At 39.8% G+C, this 17,598-nt stretch overlaps 1 protein-coding gene across 5 annotated transcripts in view; it reads left to right on the top strand.

The window, feature by feature from the left end:
* DPP6 (dipeptidyl peptidase like 6) overlaps positions 1 to 17,598 on the top strand; it is a 936,540-nt gene that overhangs the window by 608,820 nt on the left and 310,122 nt on the right. For all 5 annotated transcript variants that reach the window (XM_075212137.1, XM_075212136.1, XM_075212134.1 and 2 more), the window contains one exon: positions 1,725 to 1,839. In XM_075212137.1, the coding sequence (XP_075068238.1) occupies positions 1,725 to 1,839 (115 nt within the window). The remainder of the gene's footprint in view (positions 1 to 1,724; positions 1,840 to 17,598) is intronic.

Here is a 17,598-nt window from a genome sequence, read left to right as displayed (position 1 = left end):
GCGCTATATAAGTAAATGATGATGATGATGAAATACAGAAATCTCAATGTTACTATGTTTTCTGACGTAAAAGTGAAGTGCCGGCATGCTGTATGTTCACAATTTTTAGCAGTTTGGATGGCAGTAGGGTCAGAAGTGTCCTCTTGTCTATATACCCGTTGTCGCTAATATACTCGTTGGAATAAGAAGTACCACCGGCTAAATGTTGGTCTGATGAAACTCCTTGGCATCACCATGATAATTTCCCACTGTCTTCACAAATTTCTACATGTTTTGTAGTTGTGAGAAGATGATTGTGTGGGAGGGAGAACACAGATCAGATCTACAGTGAACTACTGTCCGCATTCGGTGGCATGTGTGTGTTATTGGACATACATACTGCACTTGGCTTGCTGTGAACCAGCTGGTTTGTTCTAGCACCAAATGCCTGGATCAGTGCAGTTTAGTCCACCACGTGTCACTAAATAACTGGATCCACTTATGAGAGTGGCTAGACTGAATTACTCTATCATTATTGTTGTAATTTTGTGGTGCATGTGGATATTTTTTTCTTGTTACAAGAAAAATCAGTCCACCCAGGAGTTTGGATTATAAAAATATAAGTAAATAAGTAAAGCTCTTTATTCAGTTCAGTCATGGTTTGCAGCAGAGTTTTGTTAATCTCATTTTATGGTAACCTAAAATCCCTTAACCTCCTTTCTTGATTCCCAGTAAGTGTGCTAGGACACATTTGTGTTTTATATTGCTTGGCTGAATGTGTCAGAAGAAATTAGGTTTGATAGATGCAAACTCTTTAACTCTTTAAGGAAGAAAGAAATTAAAGATACAGTATAGTGTACAGGATACCTAACATATATTAAACTGAATTAACATTATAAAAATTTAAATGAATTGCTAAGACTTGCTGTATTTTCTCTTATTTTAGATAATTAAATATTACAATATATGAAAGCTGATATGTCACAAAACATTAGTATTAGCTCAGCATGGTGGCATAGTTGTTAGCATTGCTACCTCACGGCTCTGGGTTCATGAGTTTGGTTCCTACCCTCTGGAGTGGAGTTTGTTCTCCCCATGTTTGCATAGGTTTTTTTGGGGTACTTCGGTTTCCTCCCATACTCGAAAAACATACCAGTCTGTTTGTGTGTATCATATGGAATTTAGATTGTAAGCTCCAATGGGGCAGGGACTATATGAATGATTTCATATACTCTGTACAGCGCTGCACTATATAAATAGATGATAATGTATAAATAGTAAATAAAATAACTATGATGACCAGAGTGTAACAACATGAAAGATCAAGAACCACTCGAGAAGGGAGGAGGTTGGCATATGTATTATTTGATAGTAGGTATTTTGTGAAGGTATCAATATTGCCAAGAGGTGCAGGGAGATAACATATTTTTGATTGTTAAATGTGTGCACTTTCATTTAATTTGTTTAAGGATAAGCATAATGGTAGGAAACTAAGCCCCAATCAACACTGCATGACTCACTTACTGACCTGGTTGGGTTATCAGTAAACTGTATTGGCAACTTGGGTGGATAGGATTAACATTGTCTGCCTTCATTGACCTAATTCAATTTTTTTTTAAATGCTGCATGTAATGGTTTATTTTGTATAATCTTAAAACCATCCAATGTACCATTTACAAACAATGAAATCCTAATTACAAGTTTTCCTTTCTGACATCTTTGTTCTTATGTTGTATTGATTACAGGAGCTGGTGGGGAGCAACCCTCCTCAGAGGAACTGGAAAGGGATAGCGATCGCACTTCTTGTCATCCTTGTCATCTGCTCCATGATCGTCACATCTGTCATATTGCTGACTCCAGGTACCACTCTAATATGTTATTAAGTTATATTTCATATATTTACCATAGTCTCAGGCTGTGTATGCATTACTCCAGTTAAATCTATAAATGGCATGCAGAGGAGACAACTAGGGTTGAATAATTTATATTATTTGCTTATAAAGATACAACTTTATATGGGCATGTGACAGTTTGTCTAGTATGGTGTGTATAGGTTGTTAAACACTCAGAAGTGCAAAGTTCAAAAGGTCAAAAAGGTATTCAGACGCATCAATGTTCTATCCTACACACACACACACACACACCACACACACCACACCTTGACGGTTGCCGGGGTGATGGCGTAGGCATCTTTTTGGCATCTTTTTATCTCCTAAATATACCTTTAGCATTGTTCCCTCTGTGCCCTTCCTTTCCTTCACTTCATTCAAGATTTACACTGTATGTCTCTTCTTCTCTATCCACCTCCGTGTTGCAGTCATCTACTGCCCTACTTATCGCTTTCCATCAATTATGCCACCCGTTTCTCCCTCTTCCTTTCCTCCAACTTTACCACCCTCTTCCTTGGGGACTTCAATATCCCTGTTGATAATCCCAATAGTACTTCTACCTCCAAACGCCTCTCCATCACATCTGACCCAGTGTGTCTCTTCTCCCACACACCATGATGGGCACTTCCCTGACCCCGTGCCCTCTCAACTATGTGATATTTCTGATTTCTCTAACTCATTCTTTCCACTTTCTGACCACAACCTCCTCTCTTTCTACCTCTCTCTGCCCCCCTCTTCCTCCCACACACAAAATAATGCATACACCATGCAGCCTACTTGATTTTGACCCCCTCATGCTTCTCTTCCACCCTTGAACCACTCCGCTCTTCCCTTTTGTCCTTGTTCTGCCCTAAATCAGCAGTCTCCTTTTACAGTTTCAATGTATAAGCAGCCCTGGAAGAAGCTGCCCCTGCCAGACACTTTTCCTTCATCATTTTAAACCCCTACCTGTACATCAAGCTCATTTGCTACCTTCAGGGGTGCTCCTGTTCTGCTGAACGTCTCTGGAGAATGTCCCACTTCAGTGATGACTTTTTCATTTCAATTCATTTCAAAGTCATCCTGTCTTTCTATTACGCTACCCTCTCTCTTACCAACCAGTCTAACTTCAAAACCTTTATCTCTACCCAGTCCAACAACCTCCATTGCCTCTTTACTACCATACTACTCTCTCTCACTGCCCATGACTTTGCTTCTTGCTTCAAGGGAAAAATTTACTACATTAGTCCTCCTTACGGCCCTCCCTTATTGAACCCTAGCCCATTTCAAAGCCCCTTGCCATCCTGTCCATCTTCCCTCCACACATGGACTGCCTTGTCCTCTCACTTCTCCCCTCTATGCTGTTTTGTTGACTGCTCCATCCTACCTCCTCCATTCACTCTCCACTGGCACTTACTGTCACCTAGTCCACCTCTTCAACCTTTCCCTCTCTACCCCATCTTCCCTTCACCTTCAAACACTAGCTCATCACTCTCACTGTAAAAAACAAATCTCTCTTCAGCTGCCACGCTAAATTCCTATTCCCATTCCTTTCCAAACTTCTCGAATGATTCCTCTCCAATCATTAAACACACTTCCACACCATTCAATCTCTCCTTGACCCCTTACAATCAGGTTCCCATCCTCTCCACTCCACTGAGACTGCCCTCCCCAAGGTGACTTGTGTTAAGTAGTCAAAGGACCACTTCTCTCTGATCATGCTCCTTGACCTCTCTGCCGCTTTCAACACAGTTGGTCTCATTGATACTCTTTGCTTTCATGGCCGTTATGGTTTTCTTCCTACATTTCTGATCCTCCAGGTCTCTGTCTTGGTCAACTCATCTGCCACCAAAATCACCTCTATGCCGATGACACTCTCATCTACCTTTCCACCCATAAACTTTTTCCCTATTTCCTTTCCTGCTTGTCCGACTGACCCTCTGCCATCTCCACTTGGATGGCTGGATGCTAGCTCAAGCTCAACATATCCAGAACTGAACTTATTATCATTATTATCGTAGATTTGTAAGGCGCCACAGTGCTCCGCAACACCGTACAATAGGGAAAACAGTACATACATAAAACAGGGACATACAAGGTAGACAAAAAAAATGCAGACATGAAAACAAAAGATATAAAGGACCCTGCCCATCAGAGAGCTTACATTCTAAATGGAAGAGGGCACAGCTAAAACATGAGGAGCAAATGTGGCTCAAAGTGGAGATTGGGACAGTTATGAGGGTGCACTAGTGTGAATAGTGTTATTGAGGATAAGGACACCTCTAAAAAAGAGAACTGTTTTCAAAGGGCATCTAAAGATTTGAAGGCTGTGGGAGAGTCTGACTGAGTGTGGTAGGGAGTTCCATAAGTGGGGAGCAGCACAGGATTGAGAGGTGGTTACCAGAGATGAGACAAGGCGCAGGTCAGAGGTATATCTAGGAGGGAGAGTATTTTGATATGATATTTGAGATGTATGAAAGGGTGGTGTTGTTGAGGGCTTTATAGGTAATGACCTTCCTCTCTCCTCCTCTCCTATTACCACCTCACACTGCTGCCTTCAGGATTTCATCATTGCAGCCCACCACATTTGGAACTCCATGCCCCGCCTAGCCAGACTTCCCTGTAACCCCCAATCTTTAATTTGCTGCCTCAAAACTCACCTTTGAATGCCCCACCCTAAAACAATTTCTCCTCACTTTCCACCTACCTATTACACTGATTTCCCTCCACCCCTCTTGTTTTGATTTGCTACCTCATCCGTTCTTGAACAACGCCCTCCTCTCGCTCTAATAAACCTCTTCTACTTGCCTCCCTCCACCCTCCTAGGGGTAAAGTTATCAAGCTGCGGGTATGAAAAAGAAGAGATGTTACCTATTTCAAACAATCAGATTCTAGTTATCATTTATTTAGTACATTCTACAAAATGACAGCTAGAATCTGATTGGTTGTTATAGGCAACATCTCCACTTTTTCAAACCCGCAGCTTGAAAATTTACCCCTTATTTTTGTTTCCCTGCCCCTCTTGAATGTTAATTCTCATGAGCTTGGCCCTCTTTATCCTTGCTCTCTTTGTAAGGTTTCCTGTCTTCTAATGTAGTTGCTTTCTCTTTTCTTTCTGCTTGTATTGATTTTTACTGATTGACCCTTATTTATTTGTATATTCTGTTTATATTATGTTAATTGTAGGGCTCTGTGGATTCCATGGAGCCTTATAAATAAAGTATGATGTTGAAGTTTATCAGTTTGTTGTATAATGTACATATTGTGAACTGATATCCACAATAAATGAAACACTGGAAACCGTTCACAAACCAGCCACATTGCCCCTTGTGCTTGCATAGTGCCGGTACAGTACAGTACAGTACAGTACAGTGTGGCATGCCAGTTTGAAATGTGTTTTATTTTGGGTTTCACATGTCTTTAAATACGTTAGTTACAAGATGTGAATTTTGCTCAAACATTAACTGGGTGCAAGTTTGGGAGCTGATTATGATGGTTGATGCATCTTGCTCCAGATGCTTGATGCCTCTATACAATAAACATATTACATGTAACATATATGAATGGCATAGAATGAAAGTGCATGAGTTGCTGGGAGAAGAGTCCACTAGGGATATGAAATAAAACTGGTGGTTGTGGCCGTGCCTGTGGGTGCAGGATGGACCCATAATTCAATGGACTGGTATGGGCCCATTTGGCTCGTGGTAGATACACCACTGGCCCAACACACTCAAAATAGCTATCACAAGTTTTCCCAACTTTCAGGTCAGAGGCCTCTCAATCACTTACCCAGTTTTCCCCAGACAGGGGGACATAGCTTAAAGGCTGTGGCATCCTTCTACCTCTGCTCCACAGCTGCAGTCTGTTACCTAACTGGGTGGCCAGGATACTAGAACTGGTCTAATGGAAGAGGTCTGACAACTTTCTTCGGTTTACTCCAGCTCTTATTTGAACTGAATAAAACAAAAATACAGATTTTTAAAACCACACTAAAGCTTTCTGGAGTTTTACAACACATATGCAATCTAGATACCATCAACTAGTTAATTATATAAAAATTTGGTCTGAAAGCAGTTGATCAGATTTCTCAACAGGCTGATTTATTTAGGGACTTGGGGAACACCCAAGTGTTTATTTTGCTTTTTGGGAAAGTGTGAGTTAGCCTTTCACACTGATTTCCACAGTTTCCCGTCCACATTAGGTATATCATTGGGCTTAGGGCAAATATCAATTTACTGGACCTTTACATGCCCTTTGTAAAGTAAAAAGATATTTTGTATTTGACTGATAATATCTTCAGATCACCTTAACATCTAGCAACTTGAAAGTAGAGACTCTCCTTTTTGAATCAAGGTGTCTCTTGTATTCCTAGAACACCAGGGAAATGAGAGATGAGCACTTTTAGATCAGGATACATTCGTAGAGAGTCTGATGATGGCCTCCTGTCCTTCTGGACCCACCACAAATGTCCTCTTCAACCCTTGATTATAAGCTCCCCTGAACAGACTACAGTCTTCTTTACAGCGCTCTATGACTGCAGTGAAATCAGTGAAAAGAAGATTGTTCTCAGGTGCAGGTCTGACTGTTCTGCTGTCTAAAGCTAGCCACACACATTGCAATCCGATCTTCAATCTGACCATTTTTATCACATTTTTCTTGAATCAATACATATAGGCAAGTATAGATACTACATAATCGAAACAATTGGCTGTCCAATCCATTAAGGTGGAAAATGTTCTTTAAAAATGATAGCATTGAAGCTGATTGATGTGTGTATTGTAATCGTATGATTAACAGCAATCTGATTGTAAGAGGTGTGTTTAAATTGTATATTGATTGTGCAGAAATACAGTTGTTTGTTCAAAAACAAGAACAACAGGATTAAATAATGTGGTTTAACGCACTTTATATATTTTTAGATTTATCACTTATATAGAAATTCATGCTATTAACCTTTATAGATCTGTAGAAACCCCCCCCCCCCTATCCCTCCCCCCAAGTACCAATATAAGCAATGACTTACTCTTGTCAGAGCTGCTATTCTATCCAGTCACCATGAATGGTAAAGACTGACTCGGCATGGTTTGAACTCCCCCATCTGGCTATCAACGAGGGAAGAAGCTTATTGGGGCTGAGTTCTCTAGAACAATTTTATTCCCTGGTATTGGACCCTAATGTTCACTAGTTTTGGAAGAGGGGCATGTTACACAAAGTATCTAAAATTGTTCTTTCAAATATATTAATTCTAATAGTTTATCTTTGGCATTGCACAAATGAACTCTAGGAACCAGTTTGTCATAGAAACTCAAGGCTATATTACATCACTTTGTATATACTTTAATAAGGGAAAGGGCATTGAGCAGCCCCCATAACAAAGCAACTTTACAAATACGTGACAATAGCAGCCTAGGTACAAGAGAACAGAGTATTACTTACAAGAGCGTTTTAACTAGATTTAGAAGGTCACTTATTAAAACAAATTATCTCTGGTTGAAAAAAAGCAGAAATTGCATGTTAAGTAACAAATCCTGACCCAGTTAGAATCAACGTTCTTTTGCACATTTAATCTCATTTTAAGCGTTTGGCAAGCTTCAGCTATTATGCAGAGCAGCTGAGCTTTTGAAATCTAAGACCGTAAGGGTCATTTGAGATGCAAAGTACAAGGCAACATTAGACATTTATCATTTCCCCTTTCCTTCCCTCTTATGTACTGGAGTGTGTATATGTGTATGCCTACAGCCTGCTTGCATCTGCCTGATTAGCAGCAGCAGCTTTTTATATAGCGCCACTAATTCCGCAGCTCTGTACAGAGAACTCACTCACATCAGTCCCTGTCCCATTGAGCTTATAGTCTAAATTCCCTAACATACAAACACAGAGACTGAGAGAGACTAAGGTCAATTTGATAGCAGCCAATTAACCTACTATTATATTTTTGGAGTGTGGGAAGAAACCGGAGCACCCGAAGGAAACCCACGCAAACACGGGGAGAACATACAAATGCCACACAGATAAGGCCATGGTCGGGAATCGAACTTATGACCCCAGTGCTGTGAAGCAGAAGTGCTAACCACTAAGCCACCGTGCTGCTTCCTGTACATTCGCCAATAGAAAATGGAGACAAATAAGGGCATGCTTATGAACCACCTAGACTACACCCTGATCAGTCCAAAGCCTCCTTATTGTGAGATCACACCCATATCCAGGTTGGATGCACCTATTTTGTCTAGCAGAAATCAGGACTGACTCCAAAGAGTCAGGTCTGTTGGGATGTGTTGGAGTTGAACATGCTGATTTCACATACCCTAGAACAAAGGCGTTTCAGCATTACCTATCTGTTTTTCATATTTGCCCACCAACTGTATTCGATCGCCATAACCTCAGCAAAGTTGTCCAATTTTACAGTTAAACAACTAAAGAATGTGTTTCCTTCATGTATCCGAAATGTGTGCTTTTAAAATAATATGGTAGCAATGCAATACATTGTGCATTTATCTCTTGCCTATTAAAACTCCTAATTACTAAAAGAAGAACGCAAAAATGGAATTTCTCTCCTAGAGGTGTGGTCCTCCCTTTGGACTTCTTAACTGATCTTGAAAACATGGAATTGTCACCGGAAATTACAAATAAGCATGTTCAAAGCTAAGGACACAAAATGTGCATCTCAAAGCTGATGGCAACAAGACTGGTATTCTTTACAAATGCTGCCAACATCTTTGCTTATGAAGACACATCTGGGGGTAAATGTATTAATCTGCGGGTTCTTCAACACCCGCATGTTCAGCCTCTTCCGCGATTAAATTTCAAGCGGCGCTGCATTGTAAAGGGTTAACTTCCCTTTACAATGCAGCGCCGCTTGAAATTTAATCGCGAAAGAGGCTGAACACGCGGGTGTTGAAGAACCCGCAGATTGATACATTTACCCCCTGGTCAGAAAATGCAAATAAATAGGTGTAATGACGTAACAATATGGAAATATGGAAATATTTAGCTGTTCCACACAAGTGCATGTGAAGAGAGGACGGATCAGGAATAGATGGTAAGCCCTCCGGGGGGAGGGTCATGCGGGGGCCCTCACAGCTTTATATTATGCTCTATTATATATATCGGGGAGGAAGGGCTCACAGTACCCGTAGCCCGGGGGCCTCCATTCCCTTAATCCGGCCCTGGCCCGGGAGTCCCTTGTAGTTCTGCCTGGGTCACTTTTAAAGCCCTAATAGTTGACAGACGTGACAATAGCAATCAGGCATAACACTAAATGGAGTTGTCAGTGTCAACAAGGTTTATCAATAATTGGCATTTCATACTACTGTAAGGAGATGTGGTACAGTCACATGATTATTGTAATTCAAACTGCAAAGATGTAATGATGATGCACAAAATTAGAGATGTGCAAAAGTTTAAAAATTGTTACTCAAAGTTTTCACGAATCTGCAGAATTTTGCATGTTTTATTGTCGGAGTTTAGCCTTCAGTGTTCCTCCAATCACAGCACAGCACAGTCAATTGACCATCATCGTATAAGCTCTATTGATAGGGTATAAATTCCACACAGTTCAAAAGTACAAACACAGTGTGAAATGGCATTCCCAGAAAGGCAAACCAAAGGGGAACTTCCTACCTCGAGGAAACGGCTCCTTTCTCTGCAAAATGCGATTTTCTCTTATTTTCATAGAATATTTTGCTCATTACTGCACAAAATAAATCACTTTAATGTGAAAACCTGAGCATTTGTTGTTCGGTTGATTTCTTTAAATTTGCATTGATGCAAGTGCAGGGTGTAATAATGCTTGCTCAGGTACAATGAAGTACCATCTATATAGAACAATGGAATGGTGCTACACATAGATATAAGTATTTATTTTTCAATGGCCACTAAACCTAAAATACAAGGAGATTCAATGTGATAGGGAATTGAATTGCAATAGTCAAAACTATATAAGTTCTATCCATATACATGTAATCATGCTAGATGGAGGTGGATTTATTATGTGTTTAAAGGTTTATTCAATCCAGAAAGTTAATGTTTTCCAAATATATGTATCTGTGTTTTTTAAAAATGTTTTGACCCCAGAGTAACTTTTGTGATTTCTCTGGCATTAACCCTTTTATTAATTGGGCGAAACGGTGAGAGAGTCTTTTTCTGGCGATAACAGGCGTAGATTTGACTTATCGCTGTTTTATAAAAGGAAACCGTTCGCTATGATTCATGCCTCCTCCTGGTCTCTCTTTCTACAATCTAAAAAGCTGCAGTCCTTAGTACCTGGATATGGTGGGTCTATTTTGTGAAGAAGGCCTGGAACTGTAGATCTGTCAGACCTCAGTAAATCTAACCAACACTTTATTATAATCTTTATCCCATTCTAATTTTTGCGCTCCTCAAATTTTAAAAACGAAGCCTTCCTTTTTGGGTTAATATTTTTACGTCTTTTTTTTTTTTTTTTTTTTTAATAATGAGGCTGATGTTGAAACCTGATAATACATACAAAACAATATCCTGCTCTGTGAAGGATCTAATACATATCCTGACAGCCCTCAGAGAACACAGACTTGCCCCCAGTTTGTGAGATAACGTTTAATATGTTATATGCTGCTTTCTCATTGAGATCTTAATCTAGAAAATGAATTGTATCGTCCACTTTTCCTTCGGTGACACCTAGATTACACCATCATACAGCATAAAAATAGGAACTTCTTAATTTTTACAATGTTGCATCGGAACTAAACTTTTTTTCAGCAAAGGGTTAATAAAACTATTTACAGCAATTAAAGAAGTAAATAATTTCAATTATATCATCTATTTCACCATCAGCAAGTAAGTAATCAACAAGTAGTATTATGTTTCAAAGGATACGTGCACCTGTGTAGACATCACTTTTTTACAGACTCAAATGTATAAGACTCTCAGGTCAGTTTTTTTTTTACTATATTAAACCTCCCACCTATCTACGATCAGGGCTGGAGCCCTAAGCATGGGAAGAGCGTCAAGATGACCCCGCGCTTACCAATGTGCCCCGACAGCCCACCTGTGCCTATAAACATAATTTTTTCGGCAATGGCGCCTTCTCCCTTAACGTCCATGTCCCTACTCTGAACAAAGGGGGGTAAGGAACATGTGCAGTAAAGCCCCATATATTCATGAGTAATTAACCTTTTTTATTAGTTCATGTTAACATAAATATTTTATTACTGAACATTTGCCGCATAGTTTCAGAGGAGGCTATCGTGAGTTGCTATACATGTACAAAGGCAAGATCACTGATCCATGAAACTTGTAACACTAGGAACAGATCTGTGCTAGTGCAACATACTACTAGTAACCAAATGTTAAAACAACAAACAATTACCTAAAGTAGCACTTAGGGATTTATGGAACACAAATGGTACACTGATCGCCTTAGGGCTTGTTCCTACTTATGCAGGCCATTGTTGAACAACATGAATTTTTTTAGTCATACTTAGCATTTCATGTGTTCAAAGCCCAATTAAATCTTTAGTAATGTGGAAAAAAACCTTTAGAGATTGCTTTCCTGTCTCGGAACACTGAGAGTAAGGACAGTGTGTTGACCACTGCACCATGGAGAGAGCTGTCAAGGAAAGGCAGAGCTGGAGACAGAGGTCTGCAATGCAAACAGATGAATTATGGAGCAGTATCTCCTAATTAAAGGGCATGTCCACCTACAATTGTTATTTCACAAATGTAATCATTATGGTGTACAGATATCATCATATGTATGTAAACTGGCCGCCTATTATCCACACTTTTGTACCAGCAGGGATGGGTGAGGTGACTGAGCCGATGCTGTCTTCGAGCACTGGGGCACTTTGCTAAGAGTAAATAAATCCACCATTAATACTGTGCATCAATAACCGTGGGAAGAGGAGGTGTAAAACCACCTGTATTAGTTCTAACACGGGCTATGATTGCACTGAGCCTCGATTCTAGAAGGATGCAGAACATTCATTTTCCAGAGGACCTAAAGCATAACATGTCCAAACCAAAGTTTATCATCCTTCTCATCCCAGAGTCACCACCTGCCCTCACATCTCACTCACCGTCCATAACACCACAATTTCCTCTGTCTCCGAAAGATACCTTCCTTGGTGTTACACTCAACTCCATCCTCATAGTCAGTGTCTCTTCCAGCCCTGTCACCTCCATCTTAGAAATATTGCCAGAAAAAGGCATTTTCTTACTGAAGATTCTACCAGAACGCATATCCACTCTCTAATCATCTCCCACCTTGACTACTGCAACCTCTTCCTTTCTGGCATTCTCCTCCCCTATCTATGCCACAGCAAAACTGATCTTCTTTTCTCTCCGTTCCACATCTGCTGCACCACTCTGCAAATCCCTACACTGGTTCCCTGTGTCCTCCAGAATCCAATTCAAATTACTCACCCTCCCCTACAAAGCCCTCAACACCACCACCCATTCATATTAAATTTGCACACATTTTACTAGCAGAATTTTACCTTAAGTACCACAACTACCACACCAGGAAGAGGATCCGACACAGTGCTGGCAGAGGTTATTATTCCCAAGCCATGGGGTTCCCTGGCATAGGATTCAACAATTCTGCTGGGGGAGTGGGTCTGACCAGTAAAAATTAATTTATGACTGAACACATGCTTTAAAGAAGCTGCCTTACAGAATATCTATCAATCTGGTATATATAAATACTACTGAAAAAAATCTTTATAAACAGGGACAATTTTAATAAGTGTTAAACACACAGGAATATTTTATCCCCCCACATATTTGATGAAAGTATATTAAATAGGACATATGTGTGGTGCAAACTTTATTTCACATTCAAGCACCACCAATGAGTGCAATTTAAAGAGAATTCCCTACCTTCAAATAACTATGTATGCAATCTCATGCAACTTCTTCTTTGTAGTTTCCTCTGTGTTTTTCAACCATGACTTTGCATTCCTTATCAGCAGGCATTGTCTGCATGATTTAAAAAAAATGTAAGCATAGAATGAATTCAGAAAGCTAAAGCAGCATATCTAGTAAAAGTTGTATATACATAAGCCAATAATGATTTTAAGTTGCTAAGAAACCAACCATCAAAATCTGAATATATTACTAAAATGAATGTAAATAAGGGCTTTCTAAAAAATAAAGAGGAATTCTCTTTTTTACCGGTTTTCCCTCTTTCAGTCCTATGCTCAACATAAGCATATGTTGTTTTCTTTTTCTTACACAAATTGTCAGTTTTTCAAGTCCTATTGTTCAGCATTTGATTAGAACACTGGATTTCTTTAGAACCCCATTTCAATGCATTTCCTTCCTGAGAGCGAATGCATTTGATATTCGGATAGTAGAGAGTGTTTGTGCAGTCAGTCATTCGGTGAATAATGGCAAGGTCATCCCATTCCACAGTATATGCCGCTCGCTTGGGATCAGCTACAGACTGTGCTGTCAATACCTGCAAATTGCTAACTTTATTAAGTTGGTTGTGGGCAATAACGAAGACATGCTTTCATCTTAACCTTTTATTTATAACATGTGAATGAGAGCTGGTACAGTAAGCACACATAAGAATGTGCAAGCATTTGTGCTTTGAGTAGTCAACTTTGGAGAAAATAAAAATATCACTTGGATTGATTTATACCAATGAAATTGCACTTCTTGAGGGTAACTTACAAAGTCAACTTGCAGTACATCAGACCAACAAATATTTTTGTGACATCACAAAACAACACTTATAGTCCAATGCACATAGCTATATGGATTTTCTTGTCAAAAGGTTTGTCTTTATGGAAAATGTAAATTTCATGTGTTGAGGTGAGAGGGAATAGGCATTTCTTGCAACTACAGAATAGGCTCATGATGTGCATCAAGATATGGCAGATCCACCAAAACGAGATTTCATTTTGTTTAGCAAGATACACTATATGGACAAAAGTATTTGTCCACACCTGTCAACTATTGAATTGAGGTGTTTCAATCAGACTCGTTGCCAGAGGTGTATAAAATCAAGCACCTAGCTATGCAGTCTCCATTTGTTAACATTTGTGATACAAAATGGGTCGTTCTGAAGAGCTCAGTGACTTAAAGTGTGGTACTGTGATAGGATGCCATCTTTGTAATTAGACAGTTCGTGAAATTTCATCCCTGCTGGATATTCCACGGTCAACTGTAAGTGATATTATTAGAAAGTGGAAGCATTTAGGAACAACAGCAAGTCAGCCACGAAGCTGAAGACCACGTAAAATCACAGAGTGGGGACCATGACTTCTAGGGCGCATGGTGCGTAAAAGTCGCCAATGCTCTGCTGAATCCATGGCTGAAGAGTTCTGAACTTCCACTGGCATTAATGTAAGCACAAAAACTGTGCGGTGGGAGCTTAATGGAATGGGTTTACATGGCCAAGCAGCTGCATGCACGCCTTACATCGTCAAGATCGGTGCCAAGCGTCGGATGGAGTGGTGTAAAGCACACCGACACTGGACTGTGCAGCAGAAGAAACGTGTTCTGTGGAGTGATGAATCACACTTTTCTGTTTGGCAGTCAGATGGACGAGTTTGGGTTTGGCGGATGCCGGGAGAACGTTATCTGCCTGACTGCATTATGTCAACTGTGAAGTTTGGTGGAGGAGGGATAATTGTATGGGGCTGTTTTTCAGGATTTGAGCTATTCCCCTTATCTCCAGTGAAGGGCAATCTTAATGCTTCAGTATACCAAGTCATTTTGGACAATGCTATGCTTCCAACTTTGTGGCAGCAGTTTGGGGAAGGCCCTTTTCTATTCCAACTTGACTGCCCCAGTGTAAAAAGCAAGGACTACAAAGACACGGTTTGATGAGTTTGGTGTGGAAGAACTTGACTGGCCTGCACAGAGCCGGGACCTCAACCCAATCAAACACCTTTGGTATGAACTGGAACGTAGATCGCGAGCCAGGCCTCCTTGCCTGACCTCATAAATGCTCTACAGAATGAATGGGCACAAACTCCCACAGAAACACTCCAACATCCTGTGGAAAGCCTTCCAAGAAGAGTGGAAGCTGTTAAAAGGGGGACCAACTACATATTAAAGTATATGTAATTGAATATAATGTCATTACTGTCCCTGTTGGTGTAATGGCCAAGCATCCAAATACTTTTGTTCATATAGTGTATTTAAATTTAAAAGTGTATTTAAATAGGCTAAAAGGGCAAGATATTGCAAATATTTGAATGTGTGTTTTCACAATATTTATTTGGTCAATGGGCTTCGAGAATCCACCAACAATTGTGTAATTTGATTTTACCAGAAAAAAATTCTCACCATTGCATAAATATTATTATGCAGAAATAAGTATATAAATGCATTCAGAAGCAGAATAACTACCGTAGTATCAGGTGGCATAAAAGCTATGAGGAAAAAGCAGCGTGGGGGCACCGACCTGTGTAAGAGCCCTATGTACAGTGCCATAATTATCACCATAGCAGACCATGCTACGGGGGGTCTATGAGGCTCAGTGGTATTACTGAAGGGGCTGGCATTTGTAAATGCTGTGGTGAATAGCATGATGGAGTATGTGAGCAATAGTGAAATGGCGCACACAGTTCAGATTTGGCATAGCGGCATCATGTTAGTCACTGCAGTGCCTGTGTCTTCTCCAGACCGGTGACCATACTGCCTCCCGAATGTACTGGACGTTGTGCCCTGGACTGCAGTCATAGCAGTGGACACATGTATGTCCTACCTGCTGACTGCAGCTGATATTATCTTGAATGCAACTCAGTCCCCCAACAGTAATAAAAGTTAAGATAATAATAACAATAATAATAATAATTTAAAAAAACTAAACAAATGGAATGTTCAAAAAAAAAAACGCAGCCCTTCCGCCTGCAGCAAACCTCTCTATCTAAATGTCATCCCAACACATTTGCCAAAGACATATACAAAAACCAAAGGATGGTGAATGTCTGTGCTGTTTTTTGTTCTTACTGTTTTTGTATATACTTTGCATGTTTTGAATTTTTACACCATCCTTTGGTTTTTGTATAACTTTAAAAAACTAGCTTCTGGGTGGATGGGACCTAAGATTTAAGGTACAGTGTTGAGGCTATGAGGGAAGAGAGAGTGGTGTTTTGTGGGGAAGGGAAGAGGTCCATTCAAAATGCTGCTAGGGGACACTCTTATTATGCACTATGTTTATCTTGAAAAAATTGAAATTCAAACTAAGTTAGGAAATAGTTAGTGTAAGTGTTATATTGTAACGTGTCCATAACATTTGCTAAAGGTGTTTTATCTCTGCTGTGTGCTGTGCTATTTTGCGCAAACTCTTGCACCTGTTGAACAGTGTTTCTGCCATTGTTCATGGATTTGAGAACCCCCCCCCCCTGCAGAGCAGTGTCTTGTTACATGGGTAAATGTGTAAGGGATTGACACGTGGTCATGGGTGTATGGCCAAGTGTGTCCAGACTTTTTTAACTTAAAATATTGGTACGGCTAAAACAGTGCCCACGTCTCAAAGATAGCAATACCTCCTGCACTGCTTCCTTCTGAACACAAAGTTCAGTCTGTAATGACAGAAGGTGTTGTGGCTGGATCCCACCATTATTTTAGGGGGGGCTTGCATCATTCCCAGAAATGTAATGATGTGGAAGATTCCTCTTAGCTAGGATGTTGTTGCTTTTCTTTCAATATTTATGTATAATATTTTATATTTACCAACACAATTCCATCATTTTCTCTACTGAGCTTTTATTTCCCGAACCAATCTATGTCTGCACAAAAGATACTATTTTTTCCCCTGAGGGAGACAAAGCCTTGTCAAACCTTCTGATTACATTATAGATAAAGAACACTGACAAACGTATCCTTATCATCTAATTATAAAGCTCCACCTACACTTTCCTAGTCCCATTTTCTCTCCATCTTTACTTATTGTCGGGTAAAAAAATCCTGAACTATTAAAGAACTGAGGATAGAATAGATGAATAATTTATTTACCTAAAAGCACAACAGCTGCATAATGTGTTACGCTTATTATTTTTTAAACAGAAGAGTGCGTGCAGACTTGGTTTTTCAAAATATGCATTCCTCCCTACCCCTACTTATTGCTTTTACCTGAGAATGAGGCGCTTGAACAATACAATGACAATTAATGGGAAGTGATATTAAACATGTAATTTCCTCACTTCCCATCTGTAACCTGATGTTTATGTCTTTTCAACTGGCAGACATGGCTTTTTATGGTGCATTTGCAAACATTTTATTAGTTCTTGCGGCTTAATAAACAGATTTTTATTGAACACATATCAGCATAAAATGCTTCATGTTATAAAACAGACATCTATGAAATAAAAAGTTTCCAAGAGCCCTACAAACAGCATTATGTGTTCATCTAGCCCCCCAGCCCTCCCTCCATCCCCAGTGTTTTACATTTTGGAATGGAAGCAAAAGTTCTCCAAGTAGCATATTTGCATTTGTGGCACAATTTTCCCATTCTTGATTAGACATTGTAACTGAGGCATGGAAATCTTAACTAACGTTGGCTATGAGAGCTCAGATCAATGCTCTGTCTGTGTTTTAAAATGTTGGGCTTAACCAAATTGACTTCTCTTCTATTAAACGATATCTAATCTTTTGTTAATTGTAATTACTGTGAAGCTGCCAGAGTTATAAAGAAATGAAATACTTCTTTGTCGATTGTTTTATTTGTGAGAAGAATCTGATCTGGGTACATGGAAATTTGTGTTGTGCCAAGTGCCTGTCCATTGACATACAGAACTGTAATATTATCCCACTA

This window comes from Mixophyes fleayi, chromosome 5 (genome assembly GCF_038048845.1).
Source record: "Mixophyes fleayi isolate aMixFle1 chromosome 5, aMixFle1.hap1, whole genome shotgun sequence".
NCBI lineage: Eukaryota > Metazoa > Chordata > Amphibia > Anura > Limnodynastidae > Mixophyes > Mixophyes fleayi.
Note: the sequence above shows the minus strand (reverse complement) of the source record. Positions and strands in the feature narration are given on the sequence as shown.